Source organism: Motacilla alba, chromosome 9 (assembly GCF_015832195.1).
Source record: "Motacilla alba alba isolate MOTALB_02 chromosome 9, Motacilla_alba_V1.0_pri, whole genome shotgun sequence".
Taxonomy (NCBI): Eukaryota; Metazoa; Chordata; class Aves; order Passeriformes; family Motacillidae; genus Motacilla; species Motacilla alba.
Window position 1 is genome coordinate 18635296 of NC_052024.1, and position 24661 is coordinate 18659956.

Genomic DNA, 24661 nt, shown 5'->3' on the forward strand with positions numbered 1-24661 from the left:
AACCCTAAATGGACATTTCAGTACAATCTCACAACTCTTGATATGAAAGTATTTTCTTCAAGTCAGGAATAAGAGCAAACTCTGAAGTGGTGTAACAGAGTGGTCAGGGGCAGTTCACTGCTATCACCTGGAGTGAAATCTCCTGTCCAAGAGTGAATGATTCTCAATTTATTTCCTTCTGCACAGAGGAACATAGCAGATACCTTCACAGATCCAATAACTGCATGATTCAGCCAGTCCTGAATTTCTTCCTGAATGGAGGACAGCATGCTTTCCTTTTCCCCAGCACCCAAGCAGGGTTGCAGCAAGCCATGCAATCACAGTCTAAGCTCTGTTTTTCCAGTCATGCCTGCCTGTGAAGCTGCACCAAAGCTGTCAGCCTTATAACAAAGACTCACACAAAACTAGCTGGACCAGTTCATAAAACCTTCAGTTAATTTTGATTAGCACCTTGCTCTCAAATGGTTCTGTCTAAATCTCAATAGATTGATTTATTTGTGCTGCTGTCTTTGATATAGCTGTGCCCCCAGTGCTGTCAGCCCTCTGAAACAGTGGCCATGTCCTTGTAGGAACTGGAGAATTTTGGAAAGGCTCGTAGTGCTCTGCAAATACTCTGCTATGGATCTCCTTCTCTGAGTCCCATGACTAGTGTGTGGAGGCTGAAAAAATAGCACCTTAATTTGGCTTCTCCCCTTCTATAATTCTATTTCTGTTTCTTGGCATCACTTTCTAGTAGCCACAGTTGTTCCCTCCTTCTGGTCGTTGCTAATCTCATTCGTCGTCCTAAATCTCATCTGTTTTTCATAATTTCTCTTTCACTTGTATGTGCATTTTCCCCTCTTCTTTGAATATTAATCTTACTGTATTATTTTATAATCTCTTGTAGATTCCTCTCACAGCAGAGTATACAATGCAGTATTAAGATTTCTCCACTGTGTCAAAAAGCCCAATTTGTATTACATCCCTTGCACAAACACCCTCTGTCTAAGCTTGGCATTTCTCTTTCTCACAGCTGAAAATTATGCTGAATATACCAAAGTAAGCAATGCTTGCTCTCTTTCAAACTGTTTTATCTATTGTTATTCTTTTGCATATGCACTTAGTTGATTTTTCTTTGTTTTTTTCTCACTTTTCTTTGTCCAGGGACTTGCAGCATTGATTGCCTTCAAATTTTATGTAACAATTTGCTGTTAGCATCAATAAGATGCAGTGTAAGCTGCTGCAAATCCTGCTTCAAACAGGACATACACTGCCTCTGAGATAGTGTTCTGTGGACAAAATGCATTCCAGCATAAGAGATGAGATTTAATTATATGGAATTCCAAACAGGAGCTGTAGTATTTCAATCCATGTGATTAATAATAGAACTAATACTGCTCAGCAAAATTGACACTCAGACCACTGGTAGAAAGAAATTCAAAAATTGTTTAAAAAAAAAAAAACCTTTAAAATAAAGTTTTGTCGTTCATTTTCTGTTTTCCTCCTTTTCTTCTAGTCTGACACAGAGTTTTGGGATAAAATGCAAGCAGAGTGGGAAGAAATGGCTCGCAGAAACTGGATTTCAGAGAACCAGGAGGCACCAGGGCAAGTCACCATCTCGACCATCGAGAAGGTAACAGCGGGGTTTTTGTTTCAGTACATCCCCCCTGTGCAGCTTTGAGAGGAGCCTCAGCTCTTCCAGGGAACCCAAGGAAATTCTTTGGACATGGAAGCTAATTGTACCCCAAAGAGCTCATCCTGTTTAATTGCCTGTGGGTGGGGCAGATTTGGAAGACCTTGCCATAGTGAGAATATGTTGAGGCTTGCACACAGCCTAAATTCAGCTGAAAAGATCACAAAGCAACTGCTGGATTTATGAGCACTTTTGAAGGCAGGCATTTAAGGAAAAGCACCAAATAAAAACACCTGGGCTGGCACATTCAAACACTGTTGAGGATAGAAATTATGGAGATTCCTTCTCCTTTCTTCATTCCTTCCACTCCATATTTAAATTGATTTCTATTATGTAGCTGATTTACCACACACCCTTTACACTGCAGTGACAAGAGAAAAAGGCAAAACTTTAAGGAATACTAAAATAAACTCAGGTGCTTGCAGCACTGTTGTGTCTCTGGAAGGTTAATTGAGGATTTCAGGATTTTAACTGAGCAGCTGTGAGGTTATGAGCACTGCAGGGATTCAGCTGCTTGGTGTGTGTTCTTTACCACCACTTTGGATGTCCTGGGCTCAGAGGTTCAGCACTGCTCTTGGCACTGTTTGTTGTTGACATTACCTTTGATGGAGAGCCCTGCATAAGTACCAGTAGGTACAACTGCAGAGCTAAAGTAAAAATAAAGAGCAGAAAAATAAATGCCCAGTGATATGACTTTTTACACTTTTTGTCATTGAAATCCCACGGGGGGAGCTCGTGCCATTTCCACGGAGCAAAGGTTGTTTACACCCATTTGGAAAACAGTGAGTCACTGCATTTTTTAGACTTGTCATTCCCTGCAACTTGTCGTTCATCACGGGTCCATTATCTCTCTGCTCCAGGGTTATTATTTCCACACTGACAATCCCTTCAAAGACTGGCCTGGTGCTTTTGAGGAAGGACTGAAAAAAATGAAGGAAGGTGACCTGCCTGTTACAATCTTATACCTGGAGGCTGCGATTCTCCAAGAGCCCAACGATGCTGAGGTACTCACTGCTGTGCCTTCTCCTGGCCAAGGGAGAGGGAGCTCCCAGCAGCATGGGATGAGGGAATGATTTCTGGCCTCAGACCTGTGCCAGGCACGACTGACTGAAACATTGGATTCCAAGGGTTATGAATCAGTGTGTGCCTTTAAACAGACAACAATGAGTTCTTCATAGGATGAGAATCTGGTTTGGAAATATTGTTGTTTGAAGTATTTCAAACCTTCCCTTCACATCTTGATATTTTCCAACTATCTTGTAAACACTGCTATCAAAAGATGAATATTTTTGATTTAACAAGACTGTTGAAAAATTTTTGAAGTTATATAAATTTCTTCAATATTGCTGTTTTCGACTAGTTTATATTTAAAGTCTGGTTTTTGTGAAATGTTAAAAATATTTATGCTGTATCTGGGGTTCTTTGAATCTCCTCCTACATTAAATTAAACAGTGTACTTCAAAAATCAGAGAATCCCAAGCTCCCTAGAAACCCCTAATATATAATATACATATAATATATATATAATAACTCCCTATATATAATATACAGCTAAATAATTCTTCTTCTATATTTTCCATAAAATTTTAGCAAAATTTAAAATGTCCAGTAACTCAAATTTAAGAAATCAGCATGTGATTTTGTATGCTGACAGAATACCCAGGCATTCATGGACCATAAATATCTATTAGGGCCAAAGATATTCAGAAGTGCGTTGATTGGGACTTTGGTGTGCACACTGTAGAAAAATCTGTGGTTAGTGCTGGACATATCTGCTGCTTTTCCTCACCCCTGTGTTTAACAGTGATATTGGTTGTAACTCTGTTTGCAATTGGATTTATGTAACAAACTGAATGATTATTATTTTTGCAGGCCTGGCAGTTCCTGGGTATAACACAGGCAGAAAATGAAAATGAGCAGGCAGCCATCGTGGCCCTCCAGAGGTAGGGGGAGATCAGTCCCAAATCTGGGGGCTGATGAGGGCTGGGTAATGGAGACCTGGGGATGTTTAATGTCATTCCTACCTTGGAATGAGAAGCATTTATTTAGCAGAGTAGAGCACTGACACAGATATAGAAACTCCCAGTGACTTCAGAGGGATGACTAGTGATTAATAGTTCTATTAAATGAGTGAAATATTTCATGGAGTAATTTAAGCACATGCACAAAAGAAAAGTTACATGGCCTAATAAATACGAGTTAGGCGTGATGCAAATGAAGTGCCTTTTTTACATTCCAGCCACTTGGCATATTTTCTGTAGTCTGTCCTCTAATGAAGAGGTTTTCTTAATTGGAGTGAGCTCCCTTCAGCTGCTGAATGCTAAACTGCCAACAGTTTTAGGTTGATGGAGCTGTGAAGATCACAGAACTCTTGTAGATAAAATGTGAGCTCCAAAATATCAGCATTATTATTACTATCTTTCTGTAAGGGGTTTTTATGTTTCCATTTGAAGCAATATTCAATTGCAGCAGCACTGATAACCATTAAATTATTTCTCCTAAGGATGCTCAAACTTGTTTATATGTCCCTTATTAGCTTACCTGGAGAGAAACCCAAGGAGTTGCCTGATTTAGGAGCTTGCTCATCCCCAGTTTTCAAAAGAGCAACAATGATGATTGTGATTTTCTTCACATGGATTATTTTGGAACATTTCAAGCATTGTGCTTGGCTGCAGAAATATCTCAATATCTTTTTTATTTTCTGCCTAGGTGCTTGGAACTGCAGCCAAACAACCTGAAAGCTCTGATGGCCCTGGCTGTGAGCTACACCAACACTGGCCATCAACAAGAAGCCTATCAAGCCCTGAGAAACTGGATAAAGCAAAATCCAAAATACAAGTACATAGTGAGAAGCAAAAAAGGGTCCCCAGCACTTACAAGGAGGATGTCTAAGACAGCAGATGAAAGGTAATTGAAGTGGAAATCCTCACAGTGGAAATACTAATGATAGCCCTAGAACTGGTGGTGCCAGCTGTGTCCCCTTGTTCTGTAGAAGTCCAGCCTGTTCTCTGTGATGGAAGAACGTGTCTCTAATAGCAGGAGAGGGAAGCCAACAGAGAACATTTGAATTAATGACTGAAGGGTTTATCTTTTATGCCATCCTTGGAAGTTAAAAAGCCAAAAAACCCAAAAAAAGAAAAAAAAATCAGCTGAAAAAGGATGTTTCTCCTCAACTCCCATCACTTTCCTCCATCCTGCCTTTCTCCTGTCTCCTGCCTTTCTATTCCCACATCCTGCACCCTCATCCTTCAGCTGCTTCCACATCCATACTAAGCCTTTATCCAGCTCTATGTTGTGTGTTTTTCCTACTGTTCACTGTTCCTGCTCTTTCCCCATGTCCCAGCCCAGCAGAATCCAGGAATGAGCCATTTTGCAGTGCAACAGGAGTTCTCTGAGAATACTGGGGGGTGGCACCTGCTTATTTAAAAGCTGGTTCTAACCAAGATACAACACAGCCATTTGATTTATCTTGGCCATCTTAAATAACAAAAAAAATCATGATTTGGCAGCCCTTCATAATGATTTAATGAGCACAATAAACAAGTACCTCTGGACTGTGAGATGCATATTAAAGTCATTAAAGGCATAAACATGATTTAAAGAACCACTCAGGCTATCTCACTGCTTGTCATTTTGAAGACAGGCCTTATGTTTTACCCTCATCACTTGCAAGTCCTGGGTTGACAAGATAATTTCGTATGAGCAAAAATAAAATATGCAGGTTCTGCTTAATTGCTAAGTGTGTTATTCTACTTTGGCTTCATCCTGCTGACATCTGGTGCTGTCAGTGCAAAGGTTTTAAGAAGTTACAGTGGGCACAGAAGTCTCATGTTTTGGCATCTTTCTTCAAGGGTCTTGGCTGGTCCCTTTCTATTCCTCTTAAAAATACTACTATTTTTGCCAGTAAAGAAGTGGTTTATGTCTGAGAAACTCATCTAATTTGAATAGTTTTAATAAACCTTCATGTCATTCCACTTGGGTTCACAGCTGTACTTTGACCTCATTTCATAGATGAACTTTTTTTTTATTTCAGACATGAGTTCACAACAGCACCCTGAAGCAAACCTTTGCCATGATGGAGAAGCTTATTCACAAATTTTAGGAATATAAGACTTCTGATAAATCCACCACAAAGATTTTCATTTCAGGCTATGAAATCAACATTAAAATATTTGTATGATAACTGCATGATGGATCTTAAAGTTATTTTTCTCCCTTTTCTAGCTCATTACTTGAAGAAGTCAAGGATTTGTACCTGGAGGCTGCTCACCAGAATGGGGATATGATAGACCCTGACCTGCAGACAGGACTTGGGGTTCTTTTCCACCTGAATGGAGAATTTAACAGAGCAATAGATGCATTTAGTGCTGCTTTAACTGTTCGACCAGAGGTACATTTTAAACTCTGACATTTTCTTAAATTTAGCTTCACAGGCCATTTGTTCTTTCCTGTCTGGATCAGGCTATTATTAATGACATGCCACTTCTGCCATTAAAATTTTAAGACCCAAAATAGAAATGTTAATTACAAGACGTAACTAATATTGTAATTCTTCTCTTCAGAAGCAGATTTATGCATGTCCAATTCCTACCTGTGTGCTGATTGATGGTATCAAACACATAAAGTTGCCTTTGACCAAACCTCACATTTCTTGTCAATTAAGATACAATACTACTATTTTATGCAGTCCTCTTTTCTTTGCAAGCAAAAATGAGACATTATGTCTGGTTTTTGACACCTCCAGTAGAAAAGTCATTTTCTCCCCAGGACTATACGTTGTGGAACCGCCTTGGGGCAACCTTGGCAAACGGGGACCGCAGTGAAGAAGCTGTGGAGGCCTACACACGAGCCCTGGAGATCCAGCCTGGCTTCATCAGGTCCAGATACAACCTGGGGATAAGCTGCATCAACCTAGGGGCATACAGGTGAGCATGAAAGATGTGTAAACAAAAAGTCAGCCGTCACAACTGCCAAGCGAATATTCGTTTTCAAGCTGGAGGTATCTAAGGAAAAAATAATCAGAATATAGCTGCATAATCTCAGCTATTGTAAAATGTTGTCATAACTTTTTACAAAGGACTAAAAAGCTGTTTTGCAGCTCTAAGTGCAAGTACTCTTACAATCAGTGGGACTGTTCTTACACTTGAAATAGTCCTGCTCTTAAGAGCCTCTGTAAAAGAAAATGTAAGAGCCTTTCTTTTAAGGAGAAACTTGAGTTAAACTGCTTCAAGTAGTTCGTGCCATCAAAAGCATCCTTTAGGAACGAAGGTGATATTCAAGGTGATATGCCAGGGTCCCAGCTGTCAGGTTGAGACAGGGAAGATGAAGGGGAGCTTTGCTGCAATGAAGACAGTACCCTCAAGTGTTTGGGTAGACTGAGCTTTGTGTTACCCCAAGCCATGCCCTCCTGCTTGATGAAAATCAAGCAAGAACAACACATTGTATTATTTTACATTGTAAAATAGTGTATTTAAGCCTGGCATGGAACTTTAGAAAGTTTGCCTGTAGTTGTTAAGCAAATTGTTTCTTTTTTCTTTTTCTTCTTCCCTACAGAGAGGCTGTCAGCAACTTCCTCACTGCTCTCAGTTTGCAAAGGAAAAGCAGGAATCAGCACGTTCCCCACCCTGCTCTATCAGGCAATATTTGGGCAGCACTTCGGATTGCTCTGTCTATGATGGACCAGCCAGAACTATTTCAAGCTGCCAATGTGGGTGATCTAGACATTCTCTTAAGAGCTTTTAATCTAGAGCCCTAATAAAAAGGATTCACAAATTGATTAAATTGTATTAGGAAACAGAGAACTTTTTTATTACTCATCCCCAAATGACCACATTTTCCAGAAGATCATGACTGTAGATCAGTAGGGGAATTCCTTCAGACATTATTCATAAAGGGAAAGTTCAAAAGCACAAAAATAGTGTAAATAAATCCAAACTCAAAGGGTTGAAATGAGCTGTGGCTAATTGGACAAAGCCCTGAACTAGATGAAATAGCAATTTCTGAAGAATCTCCATCCCATGCAAGCTATATCTCTCTGTATACATACAGCTGTAAAAAGAAAAGTATCTTAAGAAGAAACCTAGATAATGGTTATTGCACCTTAGAATGGCAAGCAGTGCATCCAAGGAACCTGCTTAGTAGCTCATTGCACTATGCTGACACCACTTTGCCCCACAGTGGGGATTCCCTATCCCTTGGTTTCTCTGATGAAAAAATCTTCCCAAGGTCCATTTTTAACACAGCTCTGAAAATAGATGCATGTAAAAGGGATGTGTTTTGTTTCGAATGTATTTATTAGCTGGCAATCAATTTCTTGCTTCCAAAGGTACCTGGATTAATTTGGGCCCAGTTCTGCAGGCTCATAAAGCCATGTGCAACGTCAGGAGGAACATAGTCCATGCAGGGCTATGGGATGAGGCCAGGTACATTTGGGGAAGCCAAGGGTAGCCAGCAGAAGAGGCAATTTGCACTGGAATTGCTGCTGTTCAAACCAGCTGTCCTTGATCTGGGACAGGCTGAAGGAGCTCATGGCAGGGTCTGCACCTTTCTGTGTACTTATGCACTTTAATCTTTCTTTTTGTAAAATAGTGCTATGCTTTTCTTTTAGTCACCAACAATGGAATGTACAGGATGGCCTTGTTGACAGAGAGGACCAAATATAACTACCTGAAATGTAATGAGAGGGTTTTCAATATTTTTATGTTTAAAAATGCAAATACAGTATAAACTGCTTTAACAGCTAGAAAGATGATTATATGCATCCATCAGGTACTGCACATATACATGCATGTGCATGCACATACATGTTGTATGCAAATGATGTCATTTCAGAACATAAACAAGCTACAGATCTTCATTGCAAATGAAGAAAAACATTTGTAGGAGTTACTGCCTGCAGACCATGCTCAAGGGAAAACTTTCCCTAAAGAAATCGGTCTGTACAATGCTTGTAGGACTGGGACCAAGTCTTGATCCTGCTGTTATGGCAAACAGCAGCAAAAGTCTCCAGGACCTCCATGATACCAGAGAAAATCCTTAGATAACACCAGTATGTGTTAAGTATCTAAGTGTGTGTAAAAACACTACCTTCATTTTCCCTGGCTGGATGAATGGGGAGCAGGGTTGGGGCAGTACCAATCCCAGATGAATGAATTGACTCAGCTACAATCAATCACTTTTAGCTCAGGGTGAATGTGTCAATCAAAGAAGGCAGAGAAATTTTTAGGAGGTGATTTTCAGTTGCTGATATTTTAAATATTTTTCCTGAACAGCAAGAGATAAAAAGTGTTATTGGATGTGTTGATCTGTGGTCAGGAATTCAATTTGCAGAGTAGCTATTGGAATGTGTTAAAGTGGGACAAATAGCACATTTCCTATAAACAACATTAGAAGAAAAATCCAGCTCAGAGGGATAAAAAAAGAAATCCAACTGCACAGATCACAGAGAAAGATGCTCTGTGGGAGTTGGACAGTTTCACCAGTACCAACCTAAAGTTTCTTGCAGCTGTCTGTTATTTTGAGCCACCACTTAAAGGAAAATTCCATGTAAGACAGTGTAATCACTGCATCTAATCACCATCTAGAGGTTGTTAAATAAAAATAATTGTCATTAGAAAAATAAAAGGCTTACCCCTCACTCTCTCCCACTGAGTAGAGATGACAAAACAGCTACCAAAATTTTTTAAGAGTGCTGTATTAATTCCTTGTTTGCACATATATTCCTGTTTACCTATCAGGTGTTTCATAACTGATTCCTGCAGCTTTCTCTAAGGATGGGACTGCCTGGGAATGTCACTTTGGCTAAGTGGGCTACTGTATGCATATCTGCTGACAACAGTTTGCTCTTTTGCTTTGACAGCGATGTGTGATGACAGCTCTTTATTGATAAGGCAGAGCAGAAGGTGCCGTGCAATGGAATCTGGGAAGTGATAAGAGAGAAGGGAGGCAGCTTTGAGAAGAGGCTGTAAAGCAAAGGCATATGTACACAAGGTTTTGCTTGATGCCCTGCCATCACACAAGTTCTTCTAGGATATCCTTTGTGCTGTGGTGTAGGATAATCAGTGCTTATGCAGAGGAATTAGCTGTTCAGGGACTTTATTTTTATGTCTTTGAAATTAACAGCAACAAAAAAAAAAAAAAAAGAGTATTTCTCAGAGTCAGAATGACAAGGGGTATTTGATTCTTGTGGCAGTTCACTAAACATCTCCTCCAGCCTGTGGATGAGTAACACAGAAATCATTAGGAAAATGTTATGCAAGTCCAAGCCTCTCCAAAAAGAACAAATTAAGTAGGTAGCTCTTGGTTTATCCTGGGATGCACTGCTCAAAACTACATTTCTCTGCTGACATATGCCCACACCATGGGACTGGCAGGAGCTGTGTGTGTAACCTTGAGACAACTCACCAGGGCTGGCAGGCAGGCTCAGCCCCCAGCCCTCACCAGGGCTGGCAGGCAGGCTCAGCCCCCAGCCCCTCTCAGCTCTGCTGTGCAGGACATGGGCTGCAAAGCCTGTCCAGAGAGGTGCACAGCCTTGAGATGATCCCAGCTGCTCTCTCCTGTTGTAGCTAGCCTATGGCCAGTCAACAATGTGCCACTGACAGAGGCTCGAGCAGGGCAGATGATGGGGGACAGGGGCACATCTGACACCATTCTGGACTGGTCGGTGTGGGGGAGTGGCTGGAGACTGAGCTCACCTCACTCTAACAGGTCAGGCCCAGCAACTCTTGGGACTTCTGGGCACTTCCTTAGGATCCTGGGCTTTATCATCCTCCTCTAGCCCCCTCTGCCAAGCACTGTCAGTGCAGCAGACACCGATTAGAGACAGTTTTGAGCTGATTAGAGACAGTTTTGAGCTGACCTCCTCTTGGCTTTCCTTAAATATTCAGGACAAGTTTATATATTTGCCTGAAACAGCAAGAGGAAACATGTGGGGAGGCTGCAGCATATTAACAACCTGAATAGAAAATTCATCTACTTGTGCTTCTAACCAAGCATGAGGTGGGATAAATAAGGCGGGTGCTGAACAGTAGCAGATTGAGCCTGAGAGTGAGAGACAGCAAATCTGGGTCCTGTTCTCAGCACTCCCTGGGAGCTCGACCAAGTCAGAGCCTCCTGCCATCCCTGACGTGCCCAGGTGTGCAAGGAGGGAAGGAAGATGGGAAACAGCATTCCTGGCACTACCTGGGAGCAGGGGGGAATCGCTGCCTCACACTGCAGGGGCCAGGTCACCCTGCCCCTGGGCAGGAAGGTGACACAAACACAAGGTTGCTCAGGTCTAGGGAAGCAGTTTCACACAGAAACTACTGATTTCAGCAGAGAGACTCAGACATTTCAGGATGCTGTAGAACATCTATGAGCTGAGGCCCAGTTAGAGTGCTGCAATGGTGTATCACCATGTCCCACTCCTGTTTCCCTTTCTTGTTACTCCTCTCTTTTTCCAGAGGTGATTTATCACTGCCAGGCAACTGATTCCAAGTTTTTGAACCTTTTTTTTTCCTTTTTTATATTTCATGCAATGAAAAAAAGAAGTTTTCCTAACCCCAGCTTGGGACTGTCCTTGTCCTCTGCAAAGCTTTAGGAATAATTATGACCTAGAAGCCTGATCCATCAAGCTGCTGAACCCTGTAAGCCTGGAGTCTGCACCAGAGTGCTCAGCACTTGGCATGATCAGTTCAGGAGAGGGCTGGCTCTGGTACCACTGCACGAGCTGAACGGGCACTGCAGTCCCAGGGATTGTTGAGGGAGTGAGGCTTTGCCATGAAGGCAAAAGGGTCATTGCTGGCTGACCTCTTTAAACTGGGATGACCACAGGAGCCTTGTGGCCACAGACTGCTTTCTGTCAGCTTGAAGAACCAATCTGACTTTTGGGCACACACATAAACATAGCTGTATCTGGTGGAGTTTTCTTATGATCTGATAAATCACAGCACTTGTAAAAATTTTAAGGGGGAGGTTCAAATGACACAAAACCTCATGTGACAATATTGCATGCAACTGCATTAACCAGTAACCACTATGCAATATTAACCCCCAGCATGCAGCAATGCTACCTGAGCATGTGTTTAGAGAATGCATGCAGAAGGCTCACTCATAGGGTATTCTTAAACTATTGATTCATATCACCTGTGGAACATTTCACAAGTCCTTTGCATCTGCCAGACTCAGATCTGAGTTGTTCATTCGACCTGGAACAGGATAGACCAAATGCAGAGTCCTTTTAAAATCCCATCCTTAGAATTCACTTTGTGTTGTGGGTTTCATGTTTGCTCCAAATGTTTAATTAATAACAGACATCTGTATAACAGCTTTTGTAGACATGTTGTAGTCCTGCTTTTTAGTCCTGAGAGCAGGACCCTCTCAAGAATTAAAAAGCTCAATCTGCACAGCTTTCACAGTGAAGCCGGGTTGTTTGGATTTTCCCATTTCCATCTCTAGTCTCAACCACAGAACAGCCAGGTATCCTAGGAATATCCACAGAGCACAGGCCTCCATGGCAGAAATAACAACTGCTGTCCTCACTGGTACAGCCAAAGCCTGAGGCTGAATCATTGTCTGCTGGAGCCAGTGAGAAATGGAGCAGAGCATAAATTGGTTGTAGATCTCTTTTGCCCAAACTTGCATCTGCAAAACGAGACATATTAGTTATTTTCGCATGAATTACCTGCACAGTTGAAAAAATGTGATTTCTGGTCACCAGTGTTGTCAGCTTAGCAGTCTGTACAGTGAATCTATGTAATAAATGTTAATAATATACCATGTATTCACAAAAATGGTAAGACAAAATGCACTGCACGTTGTGAAAAAAAGTGGTGGATATGCAATACAGTATTATCTACTATTCAAACCTTACCTAGGCTAGAATCAGATTCCTTCATTATGGTTCTACTGATTTTTGGACTGGTGAAATAAATCAGAGAACAGGAGTGCCATGCATGAAGAGATCACTGACACTTTGAATAAAGGTAGAAAAATGAAAAACGGACAAGTCAGAGAATCCATGGGAAGTTTCAGAGCCTCAGCCCACAAAGTAACAGGCATAAGTCAAGGTAAAGAGACAGAAGGAATCTAAATTTTCCTAAAATATGCTGTAACTTTACAAATGCTTGCAATATGTGACAGCCCATTGAGCAAGCTTGCATGGTCAAGACTTGATGTGCTTTGATCTCTTTTCCCCTTCTACATTTACAGAATGCCATCGACATTGGCTGAACCTTTAATTTAAATAGCCTTTTTAATATCAGTAAGCTATTGTAAATTCAGAAAAACTAAAAAAAATTTATAAATATATTTTATATATCAGAGTATAACATATCTAGAGTAAAATAAAACTATATAGTTTTGAGAGGCATTCTGTGTGGCTTCTTCTATATGCTGTAAACTGTTTGAAAACCTTTGCAATCTTGCATCAGTTCTTTTGGCTTTATTTTTAAGCCAACATAGAGGAAAGAAGTGATTCCAGGGTTGGCAGATACTTTCACCTGGGCCATCTGAAGAGCCCTGCTGCTGCACACCCTTGCAGAGCTCCCTGAACTCCCGGTGTCCGTGGGGAAGTGCAGGGCAGGGCTGGGCAGCAGTGCTCAGGTGGGAGCTCAGCCCCACACCTGAATGTTTACATTCCCTTACAAAGGCTCATACTGACCCAGATTCAGAATCTGAATGTAAGAACATACGGGGTACAAGGCCAGTTTCTTACTACAGCTAACTCTGCCTCTGTATGCTTAGTGCATTATCAGCTGTGTATAATATTAAACACAGACCTAGAGTTTACTGATGCTTTAATTTGGTGTTTCCCTGCACTGCTGTTTAAAATAATCTATTTCTTCAAAAAAAGAATGATGTGCATACTGGATGTGTTAAATTTATTAAGGTCATAGATGACTATTTGCAAAGCACCACACTTAATGTAGTATTTTTGTACTGTAATGGAAGCATGCCTTCCTTGGGTTCTTTTCCACATATTAAATTGTATTTATTAATTGTATTTATAACTGTGCGATTTTTAAATATGTTTTAAAAATAAACTTTGTCTGTGGCTTCAAATATTTCAAAATCTCTTTTCAACTTGAAAGGGTCTTGACTTCAATTACTTAAACTGAAAGGAAGGATCTAAGTCTCCAACTGAAAGGATTTTTTCAATGAGGTATTCTGTTCTATTGTTTACCAACTGAACATGCTTCTCTGCTTAAAAGTTAAGTCCAGAATATACTTTTGTTTTCATTTTTCCTAAAACTCTGAGGCAGAGTTATTTTTAGAATTTATTTTTATTTCAACATGTTGCTCAATTCTACTCACAACTGGAATTTATGCCAGCTGAGGCCTGGCCCAAAGGGTTCTGCACATACAGCCCATATGAGGAAAATGGGAAAAAAGTGGATAAGAATTTTCCTGAAGACTCTGCAATAATTAAAACAGAAGAAATAATATCAGAAATCAACCTTTATGAAACGCAAAGCCAACATGCAGTGACTGAAGTCATCACTCAAGCAATTTCCCACATACCACCGTAGGAGCTGGCTCTCAGCATTTCCCAGTTCTGTCCTTCACGGGATGAGGTGGAAGTGCTGACAAGGCTGATGTCATTCCTGCTCTGTGTTTTTGCTGTGAGACATAAGCACAGACATGAGGGATAAAAATTCCTGTGTGCTGCTGTGGACAAAAGCTGACAGCCAACGAGGGGCTGTGACAGTGACAGCACATGGAAAAAGCAGGACTCTCTCCATGGGCATGGGGGCTGCTCCAGGAAAACAAACAGAACACACAGCCATGGTTTACCTGCAGGAGGAAAAGCTCTGTCAGAAAAAACAACTGGCTAAAACCTATGGCTTCAACCAGAACCTTCCACCGAGGAACAAAAGGGAACAGACACAAAAACCACACTAACCCTTAGGTTAGGATGAAGTTAACTGTGAGCTCTTGACACTGGTGTGTTTTGCTGGGAGATGTTAAAGTTAGTTTAGTTCTTTTTGCTGAAATGCACTGACAAATCCTTTGGTTATGTGCTCCAGATCAGGAACACAGCACTGCTGTCCTAAAGGCAAAGACAGTGAGAGAAAAGCATCAGCACCAAATCCACACACAAAACTGCTCAAAAATCACTGGTAAAGACATCTGAAAACATAATCACCCACTCCAAACAGCTGTCAGTCATGCAGTAACTGTTTTCAATAATTTTACAGCATTTCAATGATTTTACAGGCTGTCAGTGCTGTCCTTATTTGGGTTAGGCTTGTAGTACACCTGAGGGACACAAAGACGCAACTTCCCACTTAGTGAGGGGGAGCAGAGGGTGGGAACTTGTCAGTTATCCAACACTGCCTCCCACAAACAGTCTGCAAAAGCTAGCAGGCACAAATCCTATACAGGAAATTCCTGGAAATTCTGATCAGAGCTGGTTAGCTTCTACAGGGAGCCACTCTCCCACCTCTTCCAGTTGCCACAAGCGGTGTGAACAGCGTGGCTTGGGCTGCCATGGTCACCAAGGACATCTGTGACAGAAGAGAAACCAAAACAGATCATTAAATTTAGACTGCAGAAGCTGAACCATCCCTACATTTCTTATCACTCAACATGGCACATGTCCACTACTTCTATGTCAAGAAGTGTCACTGAGGCCAGCAGATTTACCTCTTACTTCTCCTCCAGTTGCTGGTCCCGTGATCCTATAAAAAGTTGCCACCCCTCAGTCTTCTTTTCCAGCATTGCATCTACCAGAGTCCTAAAAGTCACATTTCTATATGAAGTCCTTACACGTGAGGAAAACAGACTCTTTAATGAGCAGCAGAAGAAATTTCTGAGTATGAGGAATTACAGACCATGAGAAAGCAGAAATTTGGAGTGAAATGACAGCACTATTCCACACAAACATTGCCAACTCTTATGATCAAAGAAGATCAACAGGCCTAATAGTTAAAAACAAACAAACCAATCTAACTTAAAACCTGTTTTCTATTTTTTGCCATGTAGTATATCCACTCAGAGTTTGGGGATTTTACTCTTTTTTTTTTTTTTTTTTTTAAATCCACAGAAATGCCAGGAGTCACAAGAAATCGAGACTCTCACAAACCTCTCTGTTCCCTATGCAGGGTCTTTCTAACACCAGACATGAACACAAAGAGTGGGAGGCAGCATCAAAACAAATTCTGTCTATTCTTCTTCAGTACAGACAGGAATAAAGAAGCAAGAATCCACACAGTCACCAGATGTGAGAATATTTCTTTTTAATTTAAAACAGTTGCAACAATGTCATTCACAGCCTTTCTCATCTCAGACAAATACTCTCCAGAAAGTTAACAGTGCTTCAAGCAAACAACTCTGAATGGTGCAAAGTAAACCAGGACAGACAATTCCAGGATACAACAGTAAAACCACTGAAGACTGAGCAGAAATCAGACACCAATCTCAGCCATTAAGGTAGGAAGGGTGACAGGGAAAAATAAAATGTCCAGTTACATATTTTGCATAGACTTCCAATGCATGAGAACAGCAAAGAGGATAAAAATGGCTGCTGCCAGGATGGAGAATAAAAGGAATCGGTTGGAGAGGTTTCTAAAGGAATCTAATGAGCTCTGGATGCATCCACATTCTGAATGTGTCCTGTGACCTGGTGGAGGCTGTCTGAATCAAAGAACTGGCTGATGTTGGTTTCACCTACACCAAAGTCAGTCAGAGCTAATGTCACTGAACCCAGTGGAGTTACAAGTGATTTGGAATTCGGAAACATCTACACTTATTTTAAAACTACTGGTCTGAATAAATTAATTTTTATCCTAATTATATTTTAGCTAGGAAGATTAAATAGGAGTTTGTGTCTACATGTGTTTTGGAGACAGGAGATTGTGACTCAGAATGAGGAGTCTACTGGATCCAGCATGCTGCTAGGAATGAGAGGAGAAGAGGAAATCAAGGAAAAGTTATTGAGTTTTCCTTCCTTCCTTTCTCCTAACCTAAATGTATCATACAAAAAAAGTAAAAATAAGTCTGAGAAATAAGAGCATTATTTGCTGCCAGGTCCTGGCTTGTTGCAATTCTCAGGTCAGATTGTCTCTAACAGCTCACAGTGATTTTTCTCCCTCCATTCCTTTGTGTCAAGAAGCTCCCAGCTCACGGAGCCCCCAGCAGCTCCTGCAGCCCCCAGACCCAGGAGTGTGCCCAGGCTGTGCCCTGGCACCACTCAGCACATTCAGACTGCAGCAGGCACAGCCTGGCAGATCAGGCATCTCCTCAGTTCAGTCTGTTTGAGTGGGGCTTCTGCAAAGCTGGAGTTTAAAAAAACCCAAAACCCAAAACTTCTCTCCCCCCCACATTAGGCTGAGGAGTCAGGAGTTTACACCCTGCCCCTCCAGGTTCTTGATGTTCTTCACACAAAACCCATCACAAAAAGGAGACAACTTAACCAGCCACTCAAAAAAAGGAGAGAGGCCACTGTTTTGGGAGAGTATAAAGTAATTCCTCAAGCACCTGACTGAAGAACTTCTATCATATTTTTAACTGCTGAATTTTAGAAAACCTGCAATCCTTTCCCCTAAACTGCTCCCTGCTCTACTGACTAACTTTGGTTTGGGCAGGCAAAACACAAAAGTGATGAACTGAAAAGAACTCCAGGACCTGAGCTGCTCCAATTCACTTACCACAGCCAGCCAAGGGCCCTCCCCTTCCAACCACCATTTCCAGTTTATCACCCTCCAAATGTGCCCCCTGAGACCAGGCAGCTCCACAGCCATCACACCTCTGGAATACACCGAACAGTTTGCAAGATTCCAGCTCCATCCTTGACCCTACAAGACCAGCCATGCTTCCAGTTGGGTAATGAACATGGGGGTTACTCAGCTGGCCTTTATTTACCCAACATTTCTAAATAAAAAGGCAGCAGTCACCAGATCTTGGTGTTTCTAAATAGCCCTTTAAGTTCATGAGGCAAGAGGGAAGCTGTTGTGTTGAACTTCTTTGGAATATACATGGGAATTTAAAAAAAAATAATTAAAAATTAAAGGAAGGGGTATAAAAAGATCTTTTCTCCTTTTTCTACTGCCAGAACAAAAAACCACAGAGATATACAGAAGTTTTCCTCTTTCACTTTAAATAGAAGATGTATCACTGCATAATTTGCTGATCCCATTTTCAAACCTGTCACTTTCTGGTGAAGTCCTTGAATATCCAAAATCTGGAAGAAGCAAAGAAATTACTGGCAGCTTTCATTTCATCCAGAGCTGGTGGCTCAATAAGCACAAGGCAGCTGAATGTCACAGGGCCATGTGCCAGGACACTGCACTAATGTGTCCACAAGAGCTCCAAGTGCAGGGGGCTCTCCCAGCAATTGGACACCTTTACACTCTACACAATTACTGCACTGGAATTTCTCTCACAATCTTTTATGATCAAAACCTGATTGAAATACCACCAGTGGTTTTTGGCTCTGTGTGTGGCTTTATGACCAGAGGGAGAATTATTTTTCCTCAGACAATGCAAAAAGTAAAATTCCCTTCTCATAAACAGATGTTTAACTTGGGTTCTCTTCTGTAGTGCGTAGCTGCCTGGATTTTGCTATTAAAACTTGCAGGCAGGAACAGCAGAGAAAATGTAGTGACACCTCTCTGGCTCTCCTGCACTCTGCAAAAGTGTTGGGGTTTTTTTGGTGGGTTTTTTTTTGACTGCTGCAAGTTATTTTGAGGGCTTGGTAACATTGTACAAGGCAACTCCAGCAACAGCCTCTAAGCAGTGTCCAACACTGTGAACCTTTGGGTTTGTTCTTTTTTTGGAATCATGAAAGGTTTTGCACTCACCATTGTAATTTGTCTAGAATTAGTGTTTTCAAATATCATTTTAAAACTCACATATATATTCTCACCTGTGAAAAACACTTAAATAACACCAAAAAAAATCAGACAGGAAAGGCCAGCCCCTGCCTACCCACCCCATCATCCCTGCCAGAGATATCAGACCCCTTTTAGAAGGTGTCTGTGGAAGAGATCAGATTATTGAGGCATTTGCAAGTTTAAAGAAAGTGAAAATATCAATTCAAGGGGGGTTTTATTGTGGTTTTTTTTTTGTTGTTGTTGTTCTTGTTGATTGTTGATTGTTTTGGTTTGGTTTTTTATTGGAGGAAGAGAGGGGTAAATCAATACATCAGAAAACTCACTAAGCAATTTCCTCCACTCAGATATGAAAGTCAATATTTAAGAAATCTTTAGCATAAAGCAGGATTGCACTGCAAGTACTTTGTCAGGGAGTTGATTTCAGATGGAATATGAGTGGTCTAGATACAAATTTCCCTGACATAAATATAATGGGACATTAAACCCTTCTTTACCTCCTCCATAAGGAAACAAAATTTAAATAACAGCCTTGCCTTTCCTGAGGGTGTGCATTTAATTTCATAGTCAGAAAGTCTGCTGCTTTTAGCCATCTGTAATTCTGAATCTGTTGGTAGAACTTACAAAATGAACATTCAAGTGAAGATGAAGAAACCTATGTCTGCAAAAATAAAATTTCTCTTTGGCAAAAAATGTGGAGGGCACTGACAGGAGATTGCTCCTGTCTCCATTAGTCTCTTAGGCTTAAGCCTGGAAAAGTCCAATCAAGATACTGTACCACTGAATTCCAACAGATATAACTTCAGCTGACTTTTCCCACTGCACTGAAAACAATCTCTGAAAAAGGACATCCTGCTTTGAAGAGCAGCCACAAATCCCCTCCCTTCAAATGATTTCTCTACATGATCTGGACTCTGGATGAAAACACAGTCACCAAAGAGACAAATATCTGTTTGTGGTCTTCAAAGGATGCATGGACAGGACAGGCAGGAGCTGGGCTGAACTGTTTTTGCTCAACACTGAAGCTTCCATATTCTCCACACACTAGCTGCAAACTCCACCAGAAATCCACATGGCCTGTAAGGTGTATAAATTTAAAACAATGTCCTATACAGCACCTAATAGAAATCTTCCATCTAACACTTAAGGCGGCATCAAATGATTGTTTTTAAATACACTATAAACATCCCATGGTTTCCTTTGCTTTTTGGCAGTCCAAGGGTTAAGGGGTCTTTTGTTGGTTTTAGATTTTTATTGTACACTTTTTTTGGGCAGCTTAAAAAGGCTTATGGCTTCTTAAGGCCAGGTGATAGATTTGAGGCCTAACTTGGTATCCTGTGGTAAAAATAAATGTAGCCCAGGTCTTTGGGAGGTCGTTCTGAGGCACAGACTCTAAGGTCGTTGTAGATCACCCATCTGAAAGGAAAACAAGATTGATTACATTCCGTGAGTAAAAAAACCACCACAGATTTATCAGGGACTTCTCAGACCCAAACCTCAAATTGTTTAAAATCTAAAATTAGGCATTGTAATGAGAACAAAGGATCAGATAAACAGCCAAACCAGCTGCCGGAGTCAGGAATTGAAAGGGAGGAGAGATGTGCAGAAGCATGTGGAGTTACAGTTCAAATGAAGGAAAATCAGGGATTCCCAATGTCAAATAATGGGAGCATATCAGAATCACAGCCAGGATCAGCACCACAGTACCAGCAGCACCAGTATCAGCCCGTGGTTCCATGGCTTTCCATTGATGGGGCAACAAAAGGAAGTTGGGAAGAGCTCAGACAAACTCAGCCAGATACAGAACCAATGCCCCAAATTAAATAGAGATTTGGAATGGCAAGCACAGGAGAGCCAATGGTACACTTCACCACAGACTTCAGTGGGATCAGAACTGACTCATCATATCTGTGACAATTTTCTTTTTTTTGGTGGGAAACCTACAGATGGTAACAGCCTGTGTTGTCTGCCATGAGCACACCCTGCTCTGTACAGATGCTTCAAATCAAACATTGTTAATCCCCTGTGTCTCTCCCAGATGCACTCACCTTCCTTCCTTTCTGAGGTGACAAACGTAGTGGCCACTCATTGTGGATGTTCCCATGTGGCTGATGAACCCAAACAGCTCATACCCTGTTTTAAGAAATACAAATGGCACCCTAAGTCTTTCACTGCTACCACTGCAATATGACTCCAGGGGAAATGTTCTTTCTAATACTGGAGAAGCAGCTAAGCACTCCCAGCACAGACCCTGCATCCCCAAACTCAGTTTCTGTTAACACTGCAGAATGTTCCCAACTTAACTAGTGGCTCAGATTCACTGTCAAACACCAAACCAATCCAAATCAAACCCACCGAGACCTGTGCACATACAGCAGGGCTGTGATCACAGCCCCGACTAGGAAAGAAAACAGCAGATTCATCCCCAGTTCACAGAGAGCACCCCAGAAAGTGCCAATCAGGGAGCTCATTCTGCACACAAATTAGCTATGTCTATATGTGTGATCACAGATCTCCTATACATCCAAAAACACAGAAGTCCGTATTTCAGCATAGAAGAGAGGACAGAAAAGAAAGGTCTTCCTTTAACACAATGACAATTTTTATGCCTAAAGTCTCTGGAGAGTTCAGCACTGGCTCTTGATCCCCACCCATTCATGCCATTCACCTGAATTAGCACTAAAACTAAAAGGGTATCTTCTTTCAGGGTATTGCATAAGGACATGGGCCTGGATTTTGCTGGAGAAGGCTTTCTGAAGCTATTTTACAGAATGTTTGTTATCAGGATTGTTATCAGGATTTCAGGCACTCAGCAAAGGGTCTCAGACTATAAAGGCTAAGTACAAGAAATAATTATTCCAAGTGTGTTTGTTTTTTTTTTTAACTTAGTGATAATCCATGTTTCCCATGCCTCCAAAAGACTTAAGGTTGATATTTATAATGTTAGTATAACAGCAGCAACCACAGACACAAAAATCAAATTGTCTGGTAATTTTTTTTTCCTAGATCTTTACATTCAAGATCAGAAGTAGAAGTTTAGAACATACTACACTTATCAGAACTCATCAGTAAAGACCCTTCAAAAAACTTCCTGTGAGATCCTTAGCAGCACCACTGAGCTTCTGTACTCCAGTGCTGTGACACCTCCAGGAGGTTCTTCTCCACTTTGCTTGCTGTACATTAGCCCCATCTTGTGGTTTATTTAGCAGCAGTATGACAGAGAATCTCAACCAAAAGAAAACAAAACATGCAGGACACCAACTGTGCTTGTGGTAGCAGCAGTGTTGTCTTCAGGATGCTCAACCCCTGAAGACTTAAACATTCTAGCTTTTTTTGTCTTTTTATCTTATAGCAACAGAACAAAAAGTAAACCTAGGCCAGGAGAGACTTGTGTGCTCGGGTAGCAAGAAACTTTGGGCTCTGTTTATTCAGTGAGTCCAAGCAGAGAGTTTTCTGAGCAAATACAGCCCACAGAGCTCAGTGGCCCACAGAGCTGTATTCAGCCCCAGAAACAAGACTGCAAGTAAATTGTCTGGAGAGTGTCCAAAAGAACCCACAATAACTACTTTCAAAACACAAAGCAGCTCTATGAACGGGGTGGGTGTGACAACAGAATGACAGCCAGGTCTAAGCTGAAGCAGAACTTACTTCCAGGGCCATCTTTGATCCTGGGTCCCTCTGACCCTGTCTCTGCAAGGATATTGGCATTAGCATTGTTCTCCATATCCATCGTGTCCAAAGCAGGGTCACTTTCCTCCTCAGGCTCAGGGTGGCTGAAGATCCACTCCAGTGCCCGCTCCAAGTTGTTGTTCTGCCAGTCAAACAATCAAAAGAGCAGCCTTTAATACACTCTAACACCATGCTGCCACTCATCAGCCTTTGAACAGAGTAAGGATCATGTTAACAGCACTTAAAAATTTTAAGATACCTCTACTTCCCTAGAAAATAGTATTCAGCAAGCACTCTGCAAAATCTTGACATATGGGAAAGAAATAATGCCACAACTGCGACCCACTGCCCCAGGTTCTTACTTTGCACACACACAGTCTTGAAGCATCCAGGTTATTTTTCAACAGGTTGTAAAAGCAGGTAAGTTTTCCTCGCTGCCTTCCTTACTTTACCATTCCAGTGAAACACACAAAACACCTTCCCAACTCCAGAGAAGTAAGGCATCCCATGCTTCACCAGGATAGTTCCAGGACAGTGAAGTTCATCATCCACTAACTGGATTTTTGCACACATTTCAAAGGCATCTGAGCACACACATGCACAAAGCACAGAACATGAAACAAAGCCCCAGTACTACCAATAACCCATGAACTCACTGTTGCCTTCAGCGCCTGAATTGCCAGATTCCTTTGGAATCCCATGGAAATGATAATTGCAACCATCTCTTCAGGAGGCTGGTTATCTAACCCTACAGCTCCTAAAGCAGCTGCCCCACTGGAAGCAACTTCTCCAAATGCAGGTATGACCAGCGGCTCAGCGAAGTCTGGAACAAACAAACATTCATCAGTTCCTTCTTTTGCCTCACTTAACTGGAAAGTCAACAACAAACACAAACAAACAACACACAGGACCTCAAAAGCAGTCCTGAAATCAAAGTTCATTTCACTGGCATCTAAATTCGGACTCAGATGTGTGGAAAGCCTTGAAAACAACAAAATGAATGTGCAGTTTACAAAATATCTAGGTGCACGTGCTCATACTGAGCAGACTGGAATAACTCAGCACATTGCAGAAGTGAAACAACTGCAGGAAAGCAGCAAAGGTTGATATGGAAGCAATGATGGCATCAGGATACTAGACAACCCAGTGCACAGATGTAAAATGAACCGATTCCATATCTGAAAACGTCTGCTAAGCCCAAGTGAAACTCATTCCCCAGTTACACAAGCAACACAAAAGCTCATGGTGAAGCGTGAACTCAACCAAATCTGGGGTTTCCTGGCAAGGGAGTACTCAGTGCTGAATCATGAGTCCAAACTTTGCACAGATGAAACACAGGAAGTGGAGAACATCTAGCAGCCCTGTCCATCACTAGACAGCCCAAGTATGGCATGAACGCTCCAGCCTGAGCTAGAGAAGGCTGATATGGAAGGAAAGCATCCAGACCACAGGATTCTTTGTACTTACACTTGGTCACAAGTCAGCTTCCCCCTTAGCAGCACGGACCTAGCCAAAGGGTGGAAACAGAGCTGGCCCACACCAGTGGTGAGGACAGGACTTCTGGTGTAGCTTAGTTTGTTGTCTTCTTCTAGGCAGAGGATACCACATAATGGTCAAGATCTGCACATCCCAGGAGCAGCTTAGGAAAATTCACTCACACCTCCAGGTTTCCCAGGTGGGGAAGGGGGGCGTCGTTGTTTCTCTGTCACACATTATAAAATTTCTACTGACTGCCAAAATCCACAACCAGGAGCTGAGTTTGCCTTACACCCTCCAGTCACTGACCTGGTTCTTCCATGTGTGCAATGATCCAGTTGAAAGCAACTTCAGCACCCAGGTTGCCTGTATAGTACACAGCCTTCCGACACGCCTCCAAAGGAAAGCCCATCTCTGCCAGCTGCATAACTGAAGACTCATCAATATCTAGGGCTGCAAGAAAGGACCTTCTAAAATATAAAAGTCTCATTTCATCCATTGCATAATGTTTGTTATTGTTACTCACGGTGCCATATATTACAGTACATACTGCTTGGATTAGGTTTAGTACTTCAATAAACCCACAGCCATCAGAAAACAGCCTTGTACAAAGCATTACAGTCATTGTTATGGACTTACTGATAATCTTTTGTCTCAGCAGGGACACAGATCCGCACATAGATCACTAAATCTTGATGAATTCTGACAGGACTTTATTTATTGTAAAATACCTCAGCACTGGATTTTAAGGGGTGAGGAAGTCAGGTGCTGAGCTCAGCTAGAGATGGCAGCCAAAACCAAGCCCCTCTCAGAGGCAGGATCTTGCAGGTTAGAGAAATAACAGCTGCCAGATCTGGCAGCCTCTGGATGACAGGGTCAGACAGTTTTATGTGAGATCAGAGTGCAGAGGGATCGAGTGGCTGTGACCCCCACAACTGCAAGATCCTCCTGAGGGGCAGCAGGCAGAGGAACAGCTCATATTCTGGCTATACTAACCCTCAAAGAGAGTCCTGCACACAAGGAAATAAACACTGAA

At 41.7% G+C, this 24661-nt stretch overlaps 2 protein-coding genes across 18 annotated transcripts in view; one reads left to right on the forward strand and one right to left on the reverse strand.

The window, feature by feature from the left end:
* Positions 1-8539, forward strand: part of PEX5L (peroxisomal biogenesis factor 5 like) — a 101071-nt gene extending 92532 nt beyond the window's left edge. For all 17 annotated transcript variants that reach the window (XM_038145581.1, XM_038145584.1, XM_038145590.1 and 14 more), the window contains 7 exons: positions 1496-1612; positions 2533-2676; positions 3545-3615; positions 4382-4579; positions 5897-6062; positions 6440-6597; positions 7226-8539. In XM_038145581.1, the coding sequence (XP_038001509.1) occupies positions 1496-1612; positions 2533-2676; positions 3545-3615; positions 4382-4579; positions 5897-6062; positions 6440-6597; positions 7226-7427 (1056 nt within the window). In that variant the 3' untranslated portion in view covers positions 7428-8539. The remainder of the gene's footprint in view (positions 1-1495; positions 1613-2532; positions 2677-3544; positions 3616-4381; positions 4580-5896; positions 6063-6439; positions 6598-7225) is intronic.
* A 7332-nt stretch (positions 8540-15871) lies between these two features.
* The window catches only part of USP13 (ubiquitin specific peptidase 13), a 50870-nt gene continuing 42080 nt past the window's right edge, over positions 15872-24661 (reverse strand). Inside the window, exons 17-21 of the mRNA XM_038145388.1 lie at positions 23935-24078; positions 22806-22972; positions 22129-22291; positions 20529-20613; positions 15872-19896 (exon numbers count right to left, since the gene is read on the reverse strand). Of these exons, the coding sequence (XP_038001316.1) occupies positions 19803-19896; positions 20529-20613; positions 22129-22291; positions 22806-22972; positions 23935-24078 (653 nt within the window). The 3' untranslated portion in view covers positions 15872-19802. The remainder of the gene's footprint in view (positions 19897-20528; positions 20614-22128; positions 22292-22805; positions 22973-23934; positions 24079-24661) is intronic.